At 38.6% G+C, this 26,153-nt stretch overlaps 2 protein-coding genes across 3 annotated transcripts in view; both read right to left on the minus strand.

Annotated features, from left to right (window-relative positions):
* Window positions 1-2,774: 2,774 nt before the first annotated feature.
* cunh5orf15 (chromosome unknown C5orf15 homolog) lies at window positions 2,775-10,285 on the minus strand. Its single transcript, XM_051400644.1, has 3 exons — window positions 10,117-10,285; window positions 6,618-7,480; window positions 2,775-4,735 (listed from the first exon to the last, which is right to left on the minus strand). Exons 1-3 carry the CDS (start codon window positions 10,247-10,249, stop codon window positions 4,601-4,603), a joined length of 1,131 nt encoding a protein of 376 aa, XP_051256604.1. The 5' UTR covers window positions 10,250-10,285; the 3' UTR covers window positions 2,775-4,600.
* A 981-nt stretch (window positions 10,286-11,266) lies between these two features.
* The window catches only part of vdac1 (voltage-dependent anion channel 1), a 47,982-nt gene continuing 33,095 nt past the window's right edge, over window positions 11,267-26,153 (minus strand). Inside the window, exons 1-9 of one of the 2 annotated variants that reach the window (XM_051400654.1) lie at window positions 21,213-21,312; window positions 18,856-18,925; window positions 16,847-16,896; window positions 16,107-16,259; window positions 15,830-15,882; window positions 15,038-15,265; window positions 13,678-13,828; window positions 12,935-12,992; window positions 11,267-12,386 (exon numbers count right to left, since the gene is read on the minus strand). In XM_051400654.1, the coding sequence (XP_051256614.1) occupies window positions 12,295-12,386; window positions 12,935-12,992; window positions 13,678-13,828; window positions 15,038-15,265; window positions 15,830-15,882; window positions 16,107-16,259; window positions 16,847-16,896; window positions 18,856-18,922 (852 nt within the window). In that variant the 5' untranslated portion in view covers window positions 18,923-18,925; window positions 21,213-21,312 and the 3' untranslated portion in view covers window positions 11,267-12,294. Of the gene's footprint in view, window positions 12,387-12,934; window positions 12,993-13,677; window positions 13,829-15,037; window positions 15,266-15,829; window positions 15,883-16,106; window positions 16,260-16,846; window positions 16,897-18,855; window positions 18,926-21,212; window positions 21,313-26,153 lie in introns of those variants that run through there. The other variant, XM_051400655.1, reaches the window with a different exon arrangement.

Raw genomic sequence — 26,153 nt, forward strand, 5'->3', positions numbered from 1 at the left:
ACAAAGAGACAAAAATTTCTTTTTTCTGTTCTTTGTTTTACAGAAGTCGACCACAATAACATCTCTCATTAGATTAATATTAGATTAGTTTAGAATATGTATAGTGTGAGTGTGGGCCTGATTTCTGTGAATAATTGTGTAATCACTGATACAAAAAAGATAATGCGAGAAAGGGATTTATTAATCATCCTTTCATTCAGTTAGAATAAATTAGAGAATGCACCAGGTGTCTCAACAGATTATTTTAGAGCATTTTAGTATTTTGTTAGTGTTGGATCATTAAAGAATATCCATTTACAATGGGGACTGATTCCTGTTTGCATAATAATACAGCTATTTTCAAGGCAGAAGTCTTAACAAATCAGGTTTAGCAGACTCTAAAATGAGTTTTACCTTTAATACTTACAGTAACCTCAGCTGAAGGATGTTGTTCTTTTGAGATATTTCTTATGGAAGTTAGAAAACCCTTTTCAAAGGCTACTGGATAACCATTGGCATGATCTTCACCCTCCAGCGATCAAAAGTAGTTGTGAGTTTTTCCAGCTGGTAGATTTCATTTGCTGCTGTCTCTCAGATAGATTTGCCTGGCATAACTTTGTACAAATATTCACAAGGCCTGGTTATCTTATCTGCTGATGACACACACCCAGCAGCCATCCCTTTCTCCTTTTCCTCCACAGGTTTTTACATTTGAGGCACCTGCAGATGCTTTAATGCAGCACGGCTTGTGAAGAATTAGCAGGTAGGAGTTCAGTGTCTTGAAAAGGGATGTGTTAATAGGACGCAGAAGGGACCTTTTACACATCTGTGCCCTTTCACACACCTTTCTGTCCAACCTATAGACTAAAAAGATATAATTGTAAAAGGGTTAACACGTACCTATTGTGTGCTTAAATACAAATCCAATCTCAGTTCATATCATATTAAGCTAATATATAAGCTATATATTAAGCTTATATTAACTAATATCATTTTAGGGTTGGATCAGTTTAGTTTAATTCGTGCAGTTTTCATACAAGCTATCATTTTGTTCAACCTGCAAAAGAATCAAGCATTACCTTTAGTGATGAGGATTGAAGAATGAGGATTAAGTCCTATTGTTCTGTCCAATAATTAATGCAAACTCATGCTTAATATGAATATATTTATATTTCATGTTATATTATATATTTCCTTGTCTTCCATGTATTTTGCTTAAAGTCACTTGAAAGTTCTACATTAAAGATTACCACCCTTGAAAATATATGCTTTGATGAAAGGTTTAGCTTTGTACAGTCCAAGTCAGATGTCCCCCACAGGGACAATAAAGTATATATCTATCTGACTGCTAGCTGAGAGATAAAATAGTTTCTATATATTTTTAGCAATGCACTGTAGAGATTCTTTGTTACAAAAGAGTTAATGCTGTAATGTAAGAAACTTTCTTTGGATGTAACTTGTTAGATTTAGTCATTTTTATGTCATGGTGCAGTTTAAAGTACATTTAAAAGATTTAAGAAGAATATGTTGGTTTCTGACCAGGCGAGATGTTTCAGTGTATCTGTTGTACATTAGGACCAATGCTGCTGTAGGAACAGACTGTGGCAGCCACTAATGAAAACTAGACAGTCAAAGATATGCATGTCCAACTTGGTCTGTCTTTCTTGTTCTCTGCTTCCATCTGTCTTGTCACTCTCTGCTGTTTATCAGCTTTAAAAGACAGACATTGCACGGTACACTTTTTGTACTTTTTGTTGTCCTGACAATCCGTCTCAGTGGTGTTGTGTGACATTAAAGATTCTGAATATGAGAGACCCAAAGGCTCAGTTTTTCTCCCTTTGGTGTTAATCTAAGAGATTCTGGGTAATCATGGCACATATGGCTCCCACCAAACCTCATAAGAAAAAGTATAAAAGTGTTGGATGATTTTCAGCTTTAATTCCCCTGTATTTATGTCATACTGAGAGGAAAAACAGTGGAAAACCAATAGTAAAATTAATTCTTTATGTGCTCAGGCAACATTTTAATATGGAGTCGTTTACACACACACCCATATGTGCTTGCTGCCTTGTATCTTACGCAGTATGTGGTAACAGTCCACCATTATTCAATTTCTTAAAGTACACAGCAGAAAATCTGACAACTGAAACATACAGGTTTATCCTATTAGTTATCTGTGTGTACATACTGCCTCCTTGTGGTGAACTTACTTATTTTTCCTTTCAGCAGTCCTGATGCTGGAGTGTGTGGATCAGTTGATCTTAATTTACATACAGGTAATGACAGCATCAGTGGCAAAATGATGATGCTTGAAACCTGCCACATTGCAGAAGTTGCTTTTTATTTCATTTTAATAATTAATAATTTAGAATTAAATTAAAAGTTTAAAAACTGCACCTAATGTAGAAAATATGGCCTTTTGCAGAAACTGTACTTCAACTTTTAGAATTGTCTGTTCTTAAATCTAAATGTCCTTTCAACTTTTAGCCCTATAAATATATAATGGCTTTTAACCACAGATTTTCAGCTTGGTATGTGGCTGTCATAATGAAAGGATAAAAACTCTGAGCCTATTACGATCAAAGGAGATCAAAGTGACTGTTGCGAGCAAAATGTCCAGTCTAGATAGCGATGCCAACAAAGTTAAACTGGACTTTTACTGCAAAAAGACAGCACAAGGCTCTGTGATGTAAATACTTTAAGCTGCAAAAAGAAGAGCGTCTGAGATCTATCACTTGAGCAGGTTAAACTTGAAAGCATCAATCAGAAAAATAAAAGACACAGGGAGGACTCTGTACACAATTTGTGCTTTATTGACAAAAGAGATTGTACAGTTTCTACTGTTGATTGCAAGAGCAGCGTTGATCCATCACCTTTACGCAGGACACCTCCTCCCCTCATATTATATAGCTAGCTATATGACTGAACTGCACAGTGCAAATCGCATTATCTATCTACCCACTGTGTACCTGTGACAGGTGAAAACAACTGGCGGGTGGCAACAAAAGATTGATCACAAATATGTGGATTCATGTGACATTTATGGCATTTTAAATTGAAGGCATGAGACGGCAACGGACAAAAAAAAAAAAACATCCTGTGGCTGTGATGAATAGTCAAGAGTCATGAGTAACAAAAACTATGTGGTCTGCTCTTGTTTTTTTGTGGCTTTATTATTTATTTATTTTTTTAGGTGCTCATGTGAACAACCAGCCACACAGGCTGTGCAAAATGCCTGATGAACTGAAAAAAACTGTATTCTGATAGGAAGTAACAAAAAAATTAAAGATCTGTCTGAGCATGAGAGAACACATCTGATACAATGAAGACCATAAATGATTGATAGAGACTTCACCGAAGTCATAAAACAAAGAGGGCCAGCCCCAGGATTTCTGCATAGCAAAATCTGGGCAGTAGAAGTAGAAGAGGTACTCTATTAGACAAATATAAACTGATGAACAAGGAAAAAGTCTGGCATTAAAAGCTTCTCCCATACATTATATTAGTACATTCGAACCTGAATATACAGTGTCCGTCTTCATTTAAATGGCTTATGCTTACATAGCAGACCCCTCACCTGAAGACTACTCACCCTCCTGACTTAATGCTTAATTTGCAGCTTAATTTCCCAACATGTAAAAGAGATTTTGCATCCCTTACATAATGTAAAATGAAAAGGCTATTATGCAAGTTGTTGTAGATGATGGTAAAGCAATAGAAAAGAAAAATAACTACATTCTCAAAATTCAAAGAAAATGTGATTTCTTCCTGATTAAAAAAAATAAAAGGTCTGATTAATTTTACATGAAACATTAATGAGTATTTTGACACTTATATATTTAAATCAATGTTCCCAGTGTTTTACTTTTTTTTTATAGTGTACAGTACTTTACTCGGTCAGATTTATGACAGACCATTTCAACATGAGCGGTGGACAATTTTTGGAATGACTGCATATATATGTATCAGCTTCTCTTCGATTGCTGCATTTTTTTGCATACTCACTTTTACAATACAAAAGTATGCATGGCACAACAACAAGTGCTTTGAAAAGCTTATGCTGTGTGTGTCACTTCATATCTTGGCTAACTGCTGAGAGAAAAATCTATTATTAATCCTTGGGTAAATAATCAACTGGTATAATTAAGCATTATATTATGATCTAAATTACATTAACATGTAATTCTCCCTACTCTTAAAGTGAGTATTTAACATATTAAGACCATATCCAAGAGGCAAAAAAATATGTTTAGAGGGACCATAAGGCTGAAACACTCCCAAAAAAGACAATTATAAGACCCCTAAAAAAATCAAAATATTAAATCCCAAGAAGTTATTAATTTAGAAAGAAAAACGACATATAACATTCAAATAATATAACAAATAAGAAACCAGATTAACAGTAAAAATCTCACTATGCAGACAACAAAAAGAGTCCTGAACAAACCTAATTCTATCTCAAAGACGTAACACCCCCCTGCTCTCCAGTTAGCCCGTAAAGCGAGAGAAAGCATCAATCAAGCTCCATGACAAAGCACAGCATCTCAACAATGCGACTGGCCAGGCTGGAAGGCCAACTGGCTCCGTGCAGGTCTGGACATATTGTTCTTCGGAACGTGGATCAAAAGATGTAGTCTCGGGTCATCTTGAGGGACGGCATGGCCTCGTTGACGTTTTGGTCCAGGCGGTGATATTCCACGGTGTTGCGGGAACACAGGCCGTCCTTCCAGCGCCGGCTCTGAGCCAAGAGGAAGATCTGAAAAGAAGGAAATCAAATTAATCTGATAGATGTACAAGTGCTGATCAAGTAAAAATATTTCTTGGTTGACAGGCTAGCAGAAAAGATGAAAGACTAGATAATTGGAATCCTTGCTTCAGCTGTAAAACCCAAATCTACATGGGGTCAGCATAATATATATTATAAAACCTTCCTCTACAGATTTGACAGAGAAAGATCTCGTGCCTCTCACATTTCATCAATAATGATAAGAAAAATTCAATAGAATATGTAGTATTCCGGAAAAAAAAAAAAATATAAATTATAAAACCTTCCACAGTTCTACAGTATTAGTACGTTACAGGGAATAAAAAAAAAAAGGGGGGGGTTTGACAGAGAAAGAACATTCAAATTGTTAACTATGTAAGTGGTTAAATAACATCTTTCCACCCGTTCTTTTATAAAGAATAGGTCATGAAAAATTATCAATAATTATCGATATCAACTGAAAGGAAACATTTTATTGTGATAGATTTGTCAGCTATCTTGCCAAGCTCTAGTTTCACTTCAAAATCTTAAGCTGAATGTTTTAATAAATTGAAAATGGAAACAAAAGGAAACCATTTAAGGGATTTCCTGAAGAGGTTTTAGCAAGCAGCGAAAGAAAATCACAGTGCGAAAATTATCTGAATTGAGAAGAAAAAAGCAATTCAAATCCTTTCTGAATGTGTTCGATAGCTACTTATCAGACAACAGTTGAATAAGCAGAACATAAACTTAAATATGTCTTTGACTTCAAGCAGTCAACTCCCCTCTCATCCACAGCCGCTATATTATATTACACATGCGCTAAGATGTATTGTTCTGAGTGAGCCTGAATGCTCCACTGTGAAGCCAGCACTAATGGGAGAGAGGACTTCCTGTGGTTTCCTACTAGGGCTGTAACGGTTCTGAAACCGAGACCGAAATCGCGACACAAAAGTCCACGGTTTCATGTCGCGGATCCGAGAGACAGAACCGCAACACACTCGCTCCCTGGACTGTAGAGCTCTTATTAAGACAGTGTAACTGCAGCGGTGGCGGCGGCCCGTGGGGTGGTAGCGGTGTACGCCTATATGATATTTGTATTGACAGTAGGTTATTCTAGGTCATTCTCCACCTTATTTTAGTGTTTATTTACTACTTTAATCTGCTCCCTTTCTCTTCTCCCCACACTCACACACAGCACACACACCTAGCCTGGACCTCTAGTCACTCACTGTAAACACGCCCGCTTGCTCCGCCTCTTTCTGTCTCTCTCTCCCTGTGTGTGTCTCTGCTGACTTTCACCATCAGCAGTACGTTTCATAACCTCACCCGTGATTCAGTTTTCAAGTGCGCCGCATGTGGGTCCAAACCGAAACTAACGTTAGTGAGTGACATCTGCAGTGGTGCGTTCACTGACGCTCCGTAATGTAAGATTTCTTCCGTATCCGCTTAATGTAATATCAGATAACATCTCTCTCTCTCTCTGTGTTTCTCTGCAAAATGGGGAAACGGGGAAAACCGCGGTATGAACCGAACCGTGGCTCAAGAATCGAGGTCAGTGGATTTGGTGAATCGTTACACCCCTATTTCCTACCAAATAAACATTTTACTTCTTAAAATCTTAAAAACCCTAAATTACAGCTGCATGATGACATGTCCTGCCTCGTTCACCCCTCACCCTAAACCTTATGGAGTATTTCCAGTCGGGTGAAAATGCGTCTGACATGGACAATCTCCTGTTGAGTGCTACATGTGTTAAAGGGCAACTCCTGAAAATGTCCGTTATTAATTGGGATTTCACTTACTCAAGCAGAACAGACATTTTAGTTTATCAAACAGAATTAATCCCATTCTGAGCCAGGAAAAATCCGGCTGTTGTGATGCCAATGCTCACCTTCCTCTTGTTGTGGTAAGTGATGTAAACGATTGCGACCAGGAAAGCCAGGATGACCAGATGAAAGAAGAAGTGGGAGTCTTCATCCTCTGTGTTGTAACCGTCTGCTCCCTTGTAACGGGTCACCTCCATCCCGTCTGCCGGCTGCAGCCTGTGCACGGTCTGGTCTTTGCCGTCGTCATTGTTTTCATACGCAGTTTCCATGCCGTCATTGCCGTCGCTGTATCCGTAGTTACCTTTGTTGTCGTCGTCGTCGTCATCGTCATCCGAGTAATCATCCAGATCGGTGTGAGTTACTGGTCCTTTGTCAGTGGTCTCCAGCAGGTCTGAGTCAGTGTCCTGTTCTGTGGAAAGGTTCAGGGCATTGGAGGGTTTGGAGTCCAAGGCAGGTACTTCTGGCCCTTCTGTTACAGGTTTAGCTGGTTCAGGGGCTTTGACAGAGGTGGAAGAAGCTTCTGGAGTAGAGACTAAAGTAGGTTTAGAAGAAACAGGTTCTCCTGCCTCAACTACATCTTCATCTTTTCCTTCATCAGGTTGTGGTTGTTTGCCTCCATTGTTGACTGACGGATGGAGTTCAGAGTCATCAATGACAGTAACTGGATTCGTTTCCTTCTTCTTAGATGTTTTTGGTTGAACGGTTGTTGTGAGGTTGTCTTTAAGAGCTTCTGCTGCTTCTGTTGTTGTTGTTGTTGTTGTTGTTGAGTGATTACCAGCAGGTGTTACAGGGTTCTTGGGATCTGGTACAGTGACTTGACCAGGATCACTCTGATCAGGGGCCTTCAGCTCTGGGTCACCTGCTTTCTTGTTCAAAGCGCTGAAGGAAGGAGTCGGTGACAGGTTTGCCCCTTGATTTTTGTCTGGCCCTGTCAGGTAAGAGGGACAAGACATTACATGTTAGGTTAAAGAAATACTCCTTTAAAATAATTGAACATATCAATTTGAAACGTGTGCACAGTAAAGAAAATATGTATTTTAAATTAAGGATGGGTACTTTACTGACCACTTTCTACGTCAACCTGCTCCTGATGATGCAATGAGTCTGAATTCAATCTGAATTTTCAGTTTATTGAGCTACACTTTCATGTAAAGTGACACACTCATAACTCCATCACAGAGAGTCAACTTTGGAAATAACAGAAAAATTCATGTTTCACTTACAACAGCTTGTCTGTGTGTGAAAATAAGCATTCCCTTGCAACTTAACCTAATCCCACAAACACTGCTGACAATGAGTAACTTCTCTCCTTTAAGACACAATGTGGTGTGTCATCCCACAATGCAAATTTGTTGTAATTCACTGCATTGAACACATTTCATTACTCTCAATAAGATATTTTCACTGACACATTTGAATATACGCCCACGCTAGCCAGGTTTTCCAATGTTTCCAAACTGTTTAAGTTTATAAAGTTTCCAGTACAACAGACAAACATTTCAGTGTCATAATAAAAAAAATAAAGTGTTTTAAGTCTCGAGAATCTCTACAGCTGAATCAGTTCCTGGCTGTGTCTTTTAATGAGAGCTGAACTCAGCCTCATGCATCTGGCCAGCCTTCCTGAATCAATGACACCATTTAACCAACAAGTGTCAACATTATTTCATCCTGTGGGACTAGGAGGCGTTGCTTAGGAAGGGACAGGAGGAGAACACTAGGGACTTGAAGCACGGAATAAGACATACCCAAGAGAAGAAAGGGACTATTCATACACATTGGCCATGGCCAGCATAAATAATCACTGAACAGAAGATCTTTGTGGCAGCAATGAGGTTCTGGGCTTTTCTGTATGAAACAGCATGTAAGATATTCAACCTTTAAGACAGAGCAGCTTGGTCAAACCTGACAAATGTCTTCATATTTAGTATGTTTGTAGTATTTCCTTAAATCATACATCTCACTGACAAGTAACGGTAGATCTGCCTCCACTCTTTATACAGATTAAACCCAAATGTAATATTACTGCTACTTTAAATGCTGATTCAACAGCCCGACAACCAACTGGGCAACTACACAGATGTCATTTTGCTGTTTGCATTTCTAGCTAAATAAATATTTTACTACGTTAGTGGCTGATCAAGTTAAGGTCATCCTCCCTCTGAATAAAGATTTGTTCTGTTCCCCTCCCAGTGACAACACCCACAAGAATAAAACCTAGAGGGATAAGGACAGCACATGATATATCAAGATATGATTTCACAAAAGGATGAAATATTAAGTCAGTAAATGTTGTAATCATATACTGATGTGGTTCCCGGCTACAAGAGGATATTGCATCCATTACTAATGTCAGATCACAAGACTGGTGCGACAAATCATTTATAAATGCATGACTTGTGTATCACATATTTATGTGTTTGATCTTTCTGGATAAATATAAAGTGGAAACAACTTTGAGAGGAAAATAGCCCATTCATTAACAGCTTTTACAAACAACGATTTGAGTGAATACGGTGAGGCACAAGTATATTATAAAGAAGAAATAGGCTTGATATAACAAACACAATTCTACAACCTGGCAGCTACATGCATGACATACAATCTGTATGTAAAAGAAGATCACAGGCCATGAAATCAATCAACACTACTGACTTTATCTCATCTCTCATCATATTTCAGCCACTAAACCATGTATGCAGAACAGATCCTGCCATTTAGAGCAATTTTACAGCCTTTTACTGTGAGTTCCCAGTTCCTTCTTGATGGTTAAACTTCAAAAAGGTTTTTACTTTAATAAGCGGTGGGGCCACTGCACTGACAAGGGGTACATTAACAGCTCAGATATATGACAAGGACATCTGGACCTAGTCACTTTGTCTGGCCACCACAAATCATTGCTGCTCGGGAGTCCCCGCAGGGCCTCACAAAGTAGACCCTTTAACTACACTGCCATGTTCATTTTTTTTTGGGGGGGTATCATAAAACAGATATTTAAGTTAACTGGTTGCACTCAAAAGTTTTATCCAACACAGGTTTTCGCTAGTTGTGAAGTTGACGAGCTTTTAAATTCCAAATATGACTTCCTGTTTTCTTGTGATACGTATTGTGACCCGGATGTGTCTGTAATTAATAATATTTTTGTGGCGTTAGGATAAGTCAGAAAACTTAATCCAAAATGTACCGTTGAAAGGTAATAACTGTAAAATAAAAATAAATAAAAAATTAAAATTAAACCAGATTAAAAACGTTTGGATGATTCAACTGACAATCTCGCGACAGATTACGTTTCAAAACAAGACGGTCCACAACAACAACAACAACAACAACAACAAATAACTCATTAACGCTTATATTATCGGTTTGATCAACTGCACTAAGAAATTAAACACAGTTTTAGGACTTTTTCGGGGATATACAGACAGTCTGTCATCGTCTCTCTCGCTCACCTGACACCGACGCTGCTAGCAGGACGGACTAGCCAGCTAGCTAACAGACAGGTACTGTCGGTTGGTTTTAAAGAAGAAGAAAAACAACAACACATCCTCCATGTAGCTGTTCACATACCTGGTGGTGGTGGTGGTGGGGTCGTGTTTACCGGAGCTGACAGGCAGCCGCTGACTAACAGCTGGAGGAAAAGAACCAGAAAAAGAGCACACATATCTCTCCTGCTTCGCCCCATCTTCCCGCACGTCGCCATGTTGATGCGTGAGTAACTGGAAAGGCGTGGTTTAGCATGGCGTGAGTGTGTGTGTGTGCGTGAAAAGTGAACGCGTGATGTCTGTTGCTAATTATTGTCAGTTGTTTTTGACCCTCCAGATTGTTTATGAACTGGGCGAAACGCCTGTAAGTATAGTTTTATTGCGTTTTGATGCCATTGTCTGAGGGCCGCAGACCCCCACTGTTGTATGTGAAATGGGCTCTCATGCACTTTCATTACACAAAAAGAGGAAGTATTGCGTTATATGGGTCGTTATATGCACAAAGTTACACCACAAAGTGGAACTCCATATTAGGCCTCTTATGAGCATACTGTTAGAGACACTTATTATGGATTTGGAAGGGGTAAAGCTTGCATAAAAAGCATTGTAAACAACAATCACAGATATAAAATCCATTGTTTTCTGCCATGTTTTACAGAAACTTTCCATTTAGGTTTGAACTTGAATAGTTGACAGTTCAAAATTATGTTAGGGAGATAAAGTCTCCAGGTCGTCCAAGAGCTATTCAATCACTTTGTCTTGTTCTTGTGAAAATCCTGTCAGAACAGTGGTTAAGACAAGGCATGGTTTCACTCCTGATCCAGTTAAGAGAATTATAAAATGATTATATAATCATGAAATATTTATACCAAACATGCAGAGAACAAATGTCTATCAGTGGCTTCTCTGTAGGATTTGTGGGAAGTTTGCTGGGGTCTTCTTTACCAAGGTCCAAAGTGAGGTTTTTCATCCAGTTATCACAGCTACACAGATTCAGATCAGCTAATCATTTCACTAATTTATTAGTAATCTTTAGGTTTTACGTTAATTGGACATAGCAAGTAATTTAAAGAGGTCACATTGGGATCTGATTGACAGCATCAATTAATACAAAATAAAAATAAAATAACCCACTTCCCAGTAAAACTCAAAATCAGCTGAATTTTAAATAAACAAGGGTGGAAATTCCTCACAAGATTCAGGTCATGTGGTAAAAAGCAGAATTCAATCAGAAACTGGTTCAAGATGTTCCTTTATTGTATTCAGGGTATGACAATACTGTCAAGTACACTAAGCATAATTCCCATAACCAGTTGTGGAAGACTACCATTTCCTGTCCACTGTATTTATTCTTTGCATACTCCTTCAAAGAAGTACTGTAACTTTAATCCAGAGAAGTTCAACTGTGTGCACGATAGGTTTCCTTTCGTTTGCTCGACCAGGAAGAATTGACCAGTCATTGCCTTTGTAAGACTTCACAGGTGGATTAAACTATGCAAGACTGTCATTAAAATAATATTATTTTTGCTATATGTAACAAAAGACATGTTTCACACCAAATGCACAGACACAATAAACAAGTGAGACAAAAACACAGAATGTACACATTGGGGTGTAGTGTCTCTTAGAGCTACTGACAGCTGCTTACATCAGGGACAACTAACCCTTTCCCATTGTATAATACATCAAGACAGACACTGGAGCTCTTCCGGTGCAAAAGTGTGAAAATAAAACTGTTATTTCACCACTACAACTTTTGAGCAAGGAGTGCTTGATCGTGCTATGCAACAGCACCATCTGGTGGTGTAACTATTCATCTGTACGCTGAGTGTTGAGCCCTTTATGCATTTTGGGCTGATCTAGTTTAGTTTTCCCTTTTATCTGCATTGGAAAGCAGGGAGACACACAAATTAAAGCATTGAATGTAGTGAAATGACAAATGGTGAGGCCAACATGAACATACTCAAGGTTACCTTTCCCTTGCAATTCAAGATACAACTTTCTATTAAATGGTTCTAGTTTTGTTCTGAATTTGGCTCTTTATTTTCAAAATTTGTTCCCTTAAAGTGGTCCTTTTTAAAAGTGGTAGATCGTCACAAGAACGATTTGACCTTTATGCCGTCTTACTCCCAGCTGTAGCATGTCTAGGGGAAATGGGGGGAGGGCTAGCTAATCAATAAAGGATTTGGAGTTTATTTTTTTGGTGGGGAATGTGTGTGTGTGTGTGCGCTGGGAGGACTGGAAGGGCGTCTGCCTCATCCTCCTATGCCTGGAATTCGAGGCCGAGACCAAGCTTGTGGCCACCAGCGTTGATGTTCTTGCCGTCAAGGAGAGCAGAGAGCGTCAGCTTGATGCCTGCAGAAACAAAACACATCAGGATAAACCATTCATAGCCAGGGCAAGTGTGTGTAAAGTGAAAATGATTTTCTACTTAATCCTCCTAAAAACAGTCTGAAACAGTATTTTAATTTCACAGGTTTCTTACTGAACTATTCCATCCTTTAATCTTTTTAATCTACTGTTGTTTATCCTTGAGAAATTGTAGTTGTCGGCTATAATTTACCCTTTACAACTCTTTTTCAACTGGGCATCAATGAAGACTATTAGTAGTAGTAGTATTCTCAAGTAGTTTCGATGTCTTTCAGAAACTCTGAGTCATACGATCAAGGTGTACCCTGTACATATATAAAACTGACTTAAGTTACAAAAATCCACAAACACACATTAATTCCACTGCTCAGATTTTGACTTAATTCTAAGTTTGGAATCCTGATTAAATTGCCTTTTTCTGGATCATAATGTTGTATTCATTGAGTAAATGTTGACATATTGTAGTATTTGTAAACATGGTTGGTATTGTGTTTTATGTAAGCACAACTAAGTTATATACAGACTGCACTCACCTGGCTTCAGAGTCTGAGTGTAGCCCAGGCCCACAAGACTGGAGTTGTTCACCTTGGCCTGTGTAGGTATCACAGAAGAGAATCATACAGAGAACAACACATAGTAATTTATTGCCTGTTTCAAACTAAATATTTTAAAAAAATCTAAGCTCTGATTCATACTGAATTCTGAAACTGATACTGTGATTCAAAAGTGCCACCACTGAGACATTTTCACTCAAAAATGCAATGTATGCTACTAATAGTATAAATAAAAAATACATATAATTACACTAACAAACAACCATTCACACTAATTGGCTCAGCTGCAAGTGGGATTTAAGGACTAATGTGATAGACAGGACTAAATTAGCCTGGGCCTTTCTGTAGCAGACTAGCAGACTCCTCCCATTGGCCATTTTGGCACAGATGAGGCTTCTCTCATGCCAAACTGAACGTGATGTACTCCCATGGACATTCTCTCAAGTTGGTCAGCCGAGCAGGACATGCAGCAAAGATTGTGACCTAGATTTAAATGGAGCAATATCACGACTAGTCGTGGTGCATCTTAGTTCATATCGTAGACACGCAGAATGTCTCTGTAAAACTAGAAGTCAGTTATACCGCACAATTCCTTGGAATTCCTTGAAGGGATCAATAAAATAACATTTTAATTATACAAGATGTTACTATACCACCACCACCACCACTACTACTACTACTACTACTACTACTACTACTTCTTCAGGTTACACACTACTCACAGAGAAGGATGCATCAGAATCAATCTGATACTTGGCAGCGATGCCAAAGCGGGTGTTGCTGTTTCCGGCAGTCCATGCCAGGTTGACGGCTGTCTCCAGCTGGTCATTCACCTTCTGGTAAATGGAACCACCAAACTCAGTGCCATCATTTCTGAGGAAAAAGACCAGATTGGGATATATGTAAGTGTTACCCTCGGTTCGCACTGCCTACCCGAACAGCATGTGAGGGCTACGGCGGTGAACAGCGGCATCTGGCACACGAGCATTGTTCACTGCAGAGCTGCTGCCCTATCTTTCTAAGCTGAGTTTGCCTTTGATAAATACCACACAATAAAATCCCTGTTAACATATGAATGGATTCAGTCCACAGATATAGACACTGAAACTGTACTGAAAGGTGTATATGTTGCTGGTATAATGTCCATATGACTATGAACAGACCATTTTCACTCTGTTTCTGCTGGGAAACGCGTGCAGTTCCCGGAAAAAATAGGCGAGACCTCGACTCTATAGCGAGATGTGCAACTCAAGCGGGCGGTGTGACTGCTCTAATCTGTTCCGCCATGCACACGCGCTGCTCAGGTAGGCGGTGTGCATGAGCTGTTACTGCAACTTGACTACAGTTCTCCTACAGGTCGTATTTCCCCTAAAATGGACAAATGATGGCTTTGTGTCTTGTAAACAAGGAGAATTCCTTATTTGGTATCTTGCGTGTCTGTTAAAAAGCTCCTCAGATGAGTGCACTGTCGCTGATGTTAAGCCTACATTACACTTTGTCTGACCTTACACAACCACTTCAGCTGTAGACTGAAACAGACAGGCTTGGCCAGGGGCACAGCAGGAAACAAGACTAACACTGTACCCTGTCCCTCCCTCTCTCTCTCTCACTGTCTGACCCTACCTCACTCTGCCTTTTCACTGAAGCCCTTTATGCTTGCCAACCATTCACTCCACCTCACTTGCAATATAGTAAATCCAATCACCTGGTTGTAAAAATAACTGGCAGGCACTTGGGTGCCCGGCAGGCAGCCAGAGGAGCAACAAGTCAGTCTGCCAGGGCTGAAAACTTTTAAAGATGTCTGGTTGTTGCTTCACTTATAGCTACAACTTTTAGCGTGTCCAGGTGCTTTTTCAGAAATATTTCAATGCTGCTTTTATTAATATTTTTCTCTCACCAGCTCAGGGCAGTATACATTCATTCTCCTAAATTTAAATGAACATGAACTGCACCAAATTCACACCGGATGTGGAGAGGCCACAATGGTCCAACAGTGCATTAGAAATTCACCATGTGTGGTATAATAAAAGGATACATGCTAGCATACTACTCCTGACCATCTGCTGCTTCATGCAGACTTACACATTTGTATGGAGCTGGAACTCTTCAGTCTTAAATCCAACCGCAAAGTTGCTCTGGGTGATCCTGTTCCTGCCAGCCTCGAAGGTCATCTGGTAGCCGGCAAGCCAGCCCTCGTAGCCTACTACTGCTGCACCGTGGATAGCTGTGCCATTGATGTCATAGTTAACGTCACAGCCAAGGTTGATGTGGTCGCACTTGTAGCCCGTCTTGATCTTGCCGCTCTTCTTGCTGATAGGATGTTGGGGAGAAAGAACAGGTTGTTAATATCAATGTATCCCAGAGCTAGAAACATCACACTACTGTGACTATTAAATAAATAAAGAAGGGCTGTTTATCAGGAATACAGGCTGCAACTATTTAGTCACACAAGACATTTTTAGAGACAGTGTGACAAAAAATGTCTAATATCAGCACTCCTTGCATTGAGCCCTTTATTTATTTATCCAAAAGTTAAGAGCAGGGAGTTCCATGAGTTCAACAGGCAATACGGCAATACGGTTGCATTGATCTTAGCATGTCAGCTAACTCACCTGGCTAGAGAGCCAACGTTACCCAGTTGACAGTTGTACAACTGCTGTGGGTCACTGGTGTGTTGATTTAAACAGACCCATGATACCTTACTGTATGTTAACTATATATTGTTTCTAATAAAGATAAACCACTGACTTAACCTGTCGTAAGACATAAAGTACCATTTTGCAACAAATTGTTTAGACATACTCACTGTAGCACTAAGAGCACATGAAGAAATACTTCAATTCTCACTGATATTAACTTTTCAGCTGTTCTTACCCGGTGTTTGGTGAGAAGGAGGAATCGAACGTCAGCTTCAGCCCCTTAGCCAACTGTTGAAAAGGTACATAAGATTTATTAAACAAAAATAAAGATTCAGTTAAGTTAAACTGATCATGTTTAGCATTAGTCCTTCAGTTGAAACTACAGTCCACAGTTATAACAAGGCAAATAGCACCCACTACTTGAGTGGAAGGCCTCGGTGGACACAGAAAGGGATGTATGTTTCAAATATTCACATTTTAGATTTTCTTAGCCCCCACACCCTGTCACCAACCTGGTCTTCAAGGGTGATCTCAGTCCCCAGGGTGTTGTCAGTGTTCCACTTCTCTGTGAAGGTCAGTCCGTGCTCCGCCCACTTGTACTTGGTTTCCAGGGATCCAGCAACCTTGCTGGTCTCAGTGTTGGCAGAGCCTGTGCTGGTGAACTCCTGCAGATGACAGTATTGGTGTCAGAGTCCTACTGACAAGTTAACTAGCCAGGTGCATTGCCATGATACAATCATCTTATTGTCATGCACCAAAATATATTTTCATTAAGTGGTAACATAGGGTTTTAGACTGTGATGTAGTGTTGTAAACTGTCCACATCACATTCAACATCTACTACTACTACTACTACTACTCACCAAAACAAGGACTTCAGAAACATTTTGACAGATTTTTAATGAATTCAGTTTACAGATAAATCTTATCTCATTTAATAATTACAGTCGGTGCTGATCCCACTCTAGAACAGGAACTTGATCTAAAATTGCGCAATAAAGTCAAGAAATACATTTGATTTAAATCTCAAGTAAACTAAGACATACAGTATTTTTGATTGCCTTAACACTACATCTTGTCAAACTCAATTTAAAGAAAAACATAAATCACATAGCAGAGGCCAAGGTGCTCTGGCAGTGTTTAAGAGAACCAGCCACTTAATTATCAGGCAGAGGCCTCTTAAGCTATGATAGGATGGCTGAAGTCTGGCATGGCAGCTCTGATAAACTGATAATGACTGGCGACGACTTACCAGTCCATTCTCAGACTTCGTTTTCAAGTCCAGCTTGATGAGCCCAAAGCCTGAAACGGACAACATTTAATAAAAGATCAAAATGATGTCAGGATGGCAACACAGATCTAACATCTAATAATAACCACTCTGAAACATTTCATTATTGAAGTGGAACAGGCTTCTTAAAACCCAAGTACTGGATAGGCCCCAAAAACGAGTACTACTTTAATGCCAATACTATTAGTCCTGAACATGCAAAATTGTTTTCTATACTAACTCTATTAATACACATTTAAAGAACCCCTGTAGATATGTAAAAACACATTAAATCAAGCTATTGATTAGTGTATGTGAAATCCCCATTCATCAGCCTCCAGAGTAGATTTAAAGTTATTCATATGTCACTGACTGAATGTGTGTATTGATGTGATGTAGATTCTGTGAGAACATTAGTGCTGTCAGTGATGAATAATAGCTTGAAGTTGAAGAAACGGATTCTGGCCTTGGGCCTAAAGCCCCAATCGTGGCCCTACCCAACCTTACAGCCATCAATTGAATTACCCAATCGCACTTCACAAGACCCAGAGATCTCAATGTTCGTGTACTTTCCGGCCTGGTATGATTCCTCACTCACACTGCCCCTTCACTAAGCCTTCTAACTAATTGACCCATCACTGTCCACCTTCATCCAAAGCTGTAGTTCCCACCCTCCAAATTGGTCAGCAGCTTCACAGCTACTCAACTCATCTCAGGTTTGTGGCTTCTCTGAGATGGTGATGGACCTTAATGACTTAGACCTTTACTGAAACCCACAGTAATGATTTATGGTCGCTGCCAAGTTTGCGGTGATTCAGCCTTCAGGGATTACATGAATCCGTCTGCGACTGGGAATTCCCGTTATACAGTATTATCATCATTCAGTAACCTTTAGAGCACAGCTGTATGTATACACAAAACATAACCCAAGGACTTCCACTTTCACTGCAGGCTCTGAACTACTCCTCAACATTTGTTCAGCTAGTGGTAAGATAGAAAAAGTACAGGAACTGGTTTGGATCCTTTGTTTAATTTGGCATTTTGGTGAACATTGCTTTCTATGCAGGGGCTGGATTTGTACAATCATTGAGAGGAAGTGTAGCATCAAATCTTGCAAGAAATGTTGTGGATTAGTTCACAGCACAATATATGAAGAAGGTATTGTTCTTCTAGCATATAGGGTGGTAAATCATCATTATTATCATTATTATTATTATTATTAAAAAGGTATAAAAAATATATATAGAAAGATGAGTAAATAAAACTAGATTCACATTCTACCACCGCTAACCTCTTCAATAAAGAAACTAACATGCAATATAAAGTTTATATTATTATTACTATTATTTAGACAAGTATTATCACTAGCAAGGTAATACTCCAGGCAGTTGATAGGGGCAACCAATGGTATCTTCACCATGGTACCAGAACTTAAGTTTTGCAATCTGATAATGACATACTGTATTGATGTGATGAAATTCTACACGATAGCCTACAAGTATCCTCAACTGAAAAGATTCACTCCACAGACTTTACCTGTTAGTCACAGGTTATATTACACAGCCTGTGAAAACAGTTGTATCATGTCTTCTGTGGCCCTTAAGGAGCTTTGTTAAGTCTTTAATGCAGTTTTAAAATGAAATGAAAAGCACATGTTTACAAAATAAATGCTGTTATGAAGTGGCACAGACTATGTTCACTTTTTTTTAAATACTGTAGATTCATTTTTTTACTGAGGTACATGTATTTAATACATAATGTATGATTTCTGCTTTCTGAATTTTTTCATATTATATCAAAAAAAGTATCTCGTAAGTTATACTGGTCTATGATGATCCATAGAAGACCATTTTGTAAAACATTGTGCGTCTCAGAATCACCTTTATGATTTAATGGCAGTATTTTATTGCAAATCAAACACTCTTCCTCTATATAATACTGCTGTAAAGGTTGATGAAATAACCAAGTATGGTTGGCTGCCTGGTGCTTACCGTATCCCTTGGTAAAAACATCCTTGGCAGACTTTCCAAGGTCAACGTAGGTGGGAGGTACAGCCATTATCTGCAAAGAGAAACCCGGATGATCAAGGCTAAGACTGAGGACAAGGCAGAAAACAAAACAAAAAACTGAAAAGAATATTCCTGCTGTCATCCCTCTGTGCTACAGCTTTAGGACAGCCAGAGCCCACAGAAACACAGCAGAGGGAGAGACACAGCAACCACCAGTGAAGCAGATGAGCAGACTGATAGATCCGATGTGATGTGCTTGGAGAGAGAGAGAGAGAGAGAGAGAGAGAGAGAGAGAGCAGTGCTGGTGAAAGAGGAAGGCGGGAGGTCAATGATGGATAGGAAAGGTACAAATGAAGTTGTCGGCTTTCATGAACTACACATGAACACTGTGATTCTCACACTCGCACACACACATTAATTCAAACTTGCATTCCTGTCAGAGTCCAGCTGTACAAGTTGGTGTCACATTTGGCCTGGTTCAAACTATTATACGTTTTAGGAAAAGTAAAGATCTTTTTTGACACTACAGTCATTTACCAATATCAAATCTGATGTTTCCAAGTTGAAGAAGCCAAGTTTAGAAAGAACAATGAAGGCCACAGACTGCAGCACAAAGAAGACTCTTTGCTAACCCACTGAATTGGCTGCTCTCATGTATGTGTGCACCTCTTTGTGTTTCATTTTCCTCAACAGCATGTTGAGCAAGACATGTCTATTTCATCATTAGACTAGATTTAGGTTCCATTTTTCAATAGCACAACGGTTATCAAGGTACAGCTGTTACGCAGGAGTATTGATAACATACATGTGCATATTGACAGTAGATATAAGAGGAATTTGAACAGTTAGGACTATTTCTCAATTAACATTTCTTAAATCCCAAGAACCGCCACTACTGCTGAAGTATTGCAATATGTGTTTCTGTATGATTAATTAAACTATTACAACGGAACAATCAAGCAATGTTTCTCAAAATAATTACAAAGAAATGACATCTGTACTCAATAATTATGAAAGCAACAAATTCGATTCTATTAAAATGACGTGAATGAGCTAAGCCTTGCTCTCTCAAAGAGCCACTGCCAGTCACCAACATCAGAAAAATCCTTACTTCAGTGCGCTGCATTACTAGCTCTACATTCTTGTCCCAATTATCTCCTTCAAGTTCACCCAGGTTTATGGGATGCCACACCTTTTGTCAACAACTGCACCCTTCTGCTCCAATTATACTATGACTAACACATCGATTGCATTGCATCCCTATGCAGGTTTGGGGCCCCCCCAGATGTTTCTCTGCAGCCAACCAATAATCGGTCCATCCTCGGGTATGTTACTCATTATTAAGGAGACACCCTTGGGAGGTCATAAAGAAGTCTCTGAACAGGAAGTAGACTAATGACACATATCTGCAGTGCCCTTTAACACAAATAGCAAGCCCACTAAGGCATTCACCCTGTGACACACACACACACACACACACACACACACACACACACACACACACACACACCCCAGTGCAGTAGTTAGTACTATACTTTCCACACATGGCCACAGGGAGTAATGTCAGAGGCTGTAGAGGACGTAGGGCTAGGACACACTCTCCTTAATGACTTAAGGTTGAAGAGAGTTTCTTTATAGTTATAGAACTTTTACAAAAGACAGAAGGCATCAAACCTACAGCACGATGGGGGACCATTCATGAAATGTTCACGTTACTTTGCATCCACCGTCACTGTCCTTCAGCACCACCTCACTTGTAGTCCAAATGGGGGGGGGATCCAGCAGTGAGACAGACTTACAATTGATTTATAACAAGTCTACTCTCCCTCTAGAGTGAACACTGCAGTGGCCACTTGACTCGGACAACGAGGTTTAAGAAGACAGTGAAGGCAGCATCTCCCTGCCCTCGCCTGCTAACAGATTAGCACAAGGCAGCTAGCTATCAAGGTGGACAGCGGGCGAGTGTCTCCAGTGAGTAACGTTGTGGCAGGTTGGCAGGCGGGGAGCCCGTAAAGGTGTCAAGAGGGTAAAACCGTAAGCTGGCTAAGCTTCTTTACGTCCAGCTACCTGTACGACTGCCCCCCCTCCCGCACCCCCCGCACAGCCAAATGACCGCACCGCCAGACGTTAGCCGCAATGCTAACAGCAGTAGTCTGGTAGAAGCAGCAGGCCTAGCATCTCTGCATCCGACTCCGGTTAGAAACCATCCAGGGATGGAGACTGACAGCTGCCGGCTGCGGAGGTCAGAGGCCGCCGGCCGACAGCGGTGACAGAGCAGGCGACGTAAAGAAAACGTCGGCTGCTGTGTAGTTTGTTTCAGTAATAGATGCATAACGTACCTCTGTGTGTTCCAGTCCTGACCGAGAAGGGGCTCGTCAACTGCACAAAGGGAGGAGAGAAGAGGGAGGTGGTGCGGCGTCACGTACGTTACAAGTCACGTCGTCGTCGTCGTCGTCAAAGATACAACATTCAGTCAAAACACGCAAGATGGTTCACGCCCTACTTCAACAGTATTCTACTGTTCGGAATCAGAGTCGCTGTTATTGGCCAGGTATGTGCACACAGACAAGGTATTTGACAACAAGCTCAACAAAATACATATAAAGTACTAGGTACAGTTATATTTATATTTATATTTCCATTTTATTTTTTATTTTATATATCTATATGTATATACCTATACATTCATTTCTATTCTATATATTGTGTTAGATATTGTATATAAGTACTATTTATTTAATGATGTGTGAGTAGAACGACTGAACAACAAACACATTAACCCCCGGGATCAATAAAGTATTTCTGATTCTGATATATATATATATAACTATATAAACAAACAAGAACAATAACATAACATTTGTAAACAGTAGACAATAGTGCAATGGTGCAGAGGGCAAAGGATGCTTAAATAACTATTTACGTGCAGGTAATGACAGTGTATACAATGCATACAGTATGCACAGCATGGGTTCCCACACGTGTTCTAGAAATGTTATTTGCCTACTAGCCTTCTTCATGTTTAACACCACATTAGTGCTGTGTACAAAGTGCATATGGTCAAGTACACTTTACTCAAGTATTTGCATGTTATCCTACTTTATACTACACTATACTTTACTATATTGTATTTTTTACTCACTACATTTGACAGCTGTAGTTACTTTGCAGAATAGTCTTTCTCATACAAAATGTATAATCAGATTAGAAAATGATTGATTTTTATGGATGTAAATCCCCAATAGTGGCCTTTTAAACAGCTGCTAACACGTCAACGCATACAATAATGATGTCATTGCATACTTTTAGATTTGATACATTTGCATTTTGTTTATAGGCTAATTCTAAATGTAGGACATTGGTATGAGAGTATTTGTACATGGTGGTACTGAGAACTTCCATTTCCTTCCCTTTACTCAAAATCCATGCTGCATTAACAGAAGCAAAGCAGAGGCAAATACAACAAAACAGGCTACATATAGGCCTAACAACAAATACGCAAATACTTGATCAATGTAATGCAAATAGGTAGGGTATTATTTTCAGCCATGGAGTGGAGAGGTGAATAACGAAAACGGAAATATGAATACGTTACCTATCTCGCTCTGCAGCAGTCTCTCTGGTATCGTCCGTGTATTACCTTGACGCATGCGCAGTTTACTCCGGGCAGCACGCAACTCCTGCGGCAACGCTAAATTCCTGTTAACAGCTGACTGGAGATCAGCTTTCTGCACGTTCACCGCAAACCTCATCACACCGTGCAGTTTATTTAAACTGTCCCGGGACAGAGGAGCCATCTCTGCAGCTGTAATGTTACATCACATCTGTAGATTACAGGAGGACAGGATGAGTTTACACAGAGCTCATAGTTGACCTCTGGTGTTATGTGATGAAAGTCATTCACAACCTGCGATTAAAGCAACTATTTTTACTCACTTTATCTTCACCAGAAAGTCACTGTTTAGGGTAGCTGTTTAACATTTTATTTTATTATCCTCTTATAGGATGTGTTATTTACAAAATCCTGCAGTTTGATTCAATCAGGAATCTGGACACTTGCTAATATGAGTGTTTGGATCTGATAGGCGCTCTTGTTTTAAGATAAATGAAAGACAATGGGATCTCCTTATTTATTAGTATCTATAAAAACTGTTATCTGATTTTAATAGTGGAAAGTGTAAGTACATTTACTCTCAAGTACTGTGCTTATTTAGAGTTTTGACGCATAAAAGCAAATAATATCCTTTTTAACTATTCAACTACATTTACTTCATTAACCCCCCCCAAAAAAATATATATATTTTTTTTTATAATAAAATGTTATTGTTAAACTATCCAACAGTATATAAAGTATAAACTTAATACTCTAATCTCCACTGGTTACAGCATGAAACTGCTGTCAGAGAAAGTAATAATCCAATAATATAATATATTTAACACTGAGAGGGATTACTCTGAGTACTTTAACTTTTGATAACACTCATGCACTTCTACTAAAAAAGATTGTGAATGCAGGGCTTTTACTTGCTGCAGATTATATTTCAACTAATATTGCTATTTAAATTTAAGTAAAAGATCTGAACTCTTCTCCAACAGCAGTCTGAATTATATTTACGTATCATATATAAAATTAATATTACAACTGCATTACCACAAGATCGATATCTCCCCTGACATAATTTTTATATTTTGAAAGTGTACATTAAATACATTAAATGTTACATTTTATTTTAAAAATAATAATAATCTGAATCTAAAAGTAACATTATAATGATTAGTTAATAGACCTGCAGTAAGTATGGGGAACTATGGAAATTTAATTTATTTCCACCAGAATAACATTCATATTTTTATTAAGGATATTAAGGTTATTTTGAATTACACAGCTCTGGTTCTAAGACTAAAATCATCCCACAAATACCAGATTTGAAAGGCTGGTTATATAGAGAGATGAAAGAATATGCTCAGATCTTCTACTTCAAGTAAAAGTAGCAATACCACAGTGTAGAAATACACATGTAAAAGTCCTGCATTAAACATTTTACTTAGGTAAAAGTACAAAAGTATTGGCTTCAAAGTACATTAAAGAACCAAAAGTGAAACTACCCATTATGCAGAAAGGCCCATTTCAGATATTATTGGATGTACTTCGTGTAATCAATCTGCTGGGTAGCCTGTGAATTTTTCCGAAGAGCTCAATAAAGTTGTATCTCAATCAATAATATTACATATTTTTACATATAATTTATTTGTGGAATGTATTTTGTATTATTAATCTCAACCTGCAAAATTAGTCACTAAAGTTATCACCTTAATGTAATGAAACACAGTATGAAAATGGAAATACTCAATTTAAATACAAGTACCTCAAAACTTTACTTAGTACTTGAGTAAATGTAATCTGATTCCATTGGTATATTCACAAGTAAGTAAGTGTGTTAAGCAACTCTGTCTTGCCTTCCCCTTGCTTGTTGTGAATGTTTTCAGTTTTGCTTAATTTTGTGTGCAGGATTTCGCAGAAATGCAGCAGTGTGGTTGAGTTAAGGGAACGTTGCCAAAACCTTAAGGCGCTTCCTTTGCAACAGGCACAGCTGCCAGCAAAAATCTAACAAGACACCTCCTCCTGTACCTCTTTCCCCTACACATAATTTCATTCTTAATGGTTATATTTGCTTCTTATTTGATATTTTTCTCACCTCTGATATTTATTTTGTGTTGCTATGCACCAGTAGGGACGGTAGCTATCTAAATACATACCAGAACCAAAATGACTGAATTAATGTAAACTAAAACCACTGATTTCCACTTCTTGATATAAGAGAGGTTACTGAAATCCCCTTATATAAAAGCAAGTTAAGGACTTTCATCTGCTGATCTGGAAATTACAATCAGCCATCGACCAAAACACTATGAGTGTGTCTGTGGCTGGTTTATCTATCCTTTCCGTTAACTCTTTGAGGGTAAAAACCCTCAGCGACATCTTTTTATCTTATGAAACAACAAAACAACAAATACAAGATCCTGCAGCCACTGAGATTCTACGTGTATTAAAACAGTTTAACGTTATGAATAGGGGATTGAATAAGAGAGAGGTTGTGAACAGTTTTTTCCAGTAGGTGTCGCTGTTGTTAACAACCTGAAAAAACTCTACTGTGAGAAGTTTATTTCAGAGAATTTAATGCTCTGTGGCTTAGCAGCAGACTTTACCTTTGAAAGTAGAACATTTAATTTCTAATTATTTATCCATGTGTAATTTATTAAATGTTTCAGAAACATTTTAATGTAATCCTTTAACTATTCTGTCAATTTGTGGGTTAAGATGATTTTGCAAACCTTTAAAATTTAACAAAAATTATGATCAAAACTGCATTTTTCCCTTGTCACATATCAACCTTTCACCAAAGAAAAACAGCACAGTTTTCCGTTTTTACAGATCATCCAAATGGTTTATTCATCTTGAGACAAAGAGAATCTCAGCCCATGAAGGAATATTTAAGCATTCAGCTGATCTGAAAACCTTGACATCTGGAGATACGTGACTTTCACTGGACACTGTTTATCATTTAATAAATTCCTAGATGAATACAGTAATCTGTTTCACCTTTAATATCAGTCACAAAACTTACTTAAGCTGTACATAAAACATTGTCTTCCATCCCACATAATTGTCATCATTAAATAAAGTGTGATGTTTTCTCCCACATACATGAACCCACACTGACCATTTTTGTAGAGTATATTTCATTCGTTTTTGCTTTACTCAAGTTGTTTCCAATGTATGCAGACTCAACTGCAAGCGAAATCTTCTGCTCAAAAACATTTGTCAAAGAGCCTGCATTTACTCAATTCTTTATGGAAAAGGATTAACATGCAAAACATTTTAGTTTACAAGATTAACTTAGAGAGAAAACTCAAAGCCAAACATACTTTTTCACTTGCCAGGAGGACTTTATATTGAACATGTTTTTTTTTTTTTTTAAGTACATTGAATATTAAATACGGATTAGTGTACCTCACCTGTCACTAAACTATTCACTTAAGTCACTTTAACCTGTGATAAGCTGCAGCAGACAGACGTATCTGCTTTTTAAAAGCTTTAAAAACTTCAAGTGTTAATTTTTGGATCATTCTTCAAACAGTGCCGGCTGGCTTTATTACAAACTTTTTTTTTTTTACCTTATAGGAATGCAGAGTTTAACACATTTTGATGTAAAATCGATAGAAAATCTTTTTGGTGAATTTAATGTTTAATATCCACTGAATGCAGTTATGATGGGAAA

The sequence above is a fragment of the Dicentrarchus labrax genome, unplaced genomic scaffold, assembly GCF_905237075.1.
Source record: "Dicentrarchus labrax unplaced genomic scaffold, dlabrax2021, whole genome shotgun sequence".
NCBI lineage: Eukaryota > Metazoa > Chordata > Actinopteri > Moronidae > Dicentrarchus > Dicentrarchus labrax.

Bases quoted from the DNA above. Each gene is read 5' to 3' on its own strand.
- cunh5orf15 (XM_051400644.1), bottom strand. From the start codon at position 10,249: ATGGCGACGTGCGGGAAGATGGGGCGAAGCAGGAGAGATATGTGTGCT. The intron at 7,481-10,116 runs GTATGTGAACAG...CTTACCTGACAG, and splicing joins CCCACCACCACCACCACCAG to GGCCAGACAAAAATCAAGGG. The intron at 4,736-6,617 runs GTGAGCATTGGC...CCTTCTTTTCAG, and splicing joins CTTACCACAACAAGAGGAAG to ATCTTCCTCTTGGCTCAGAG.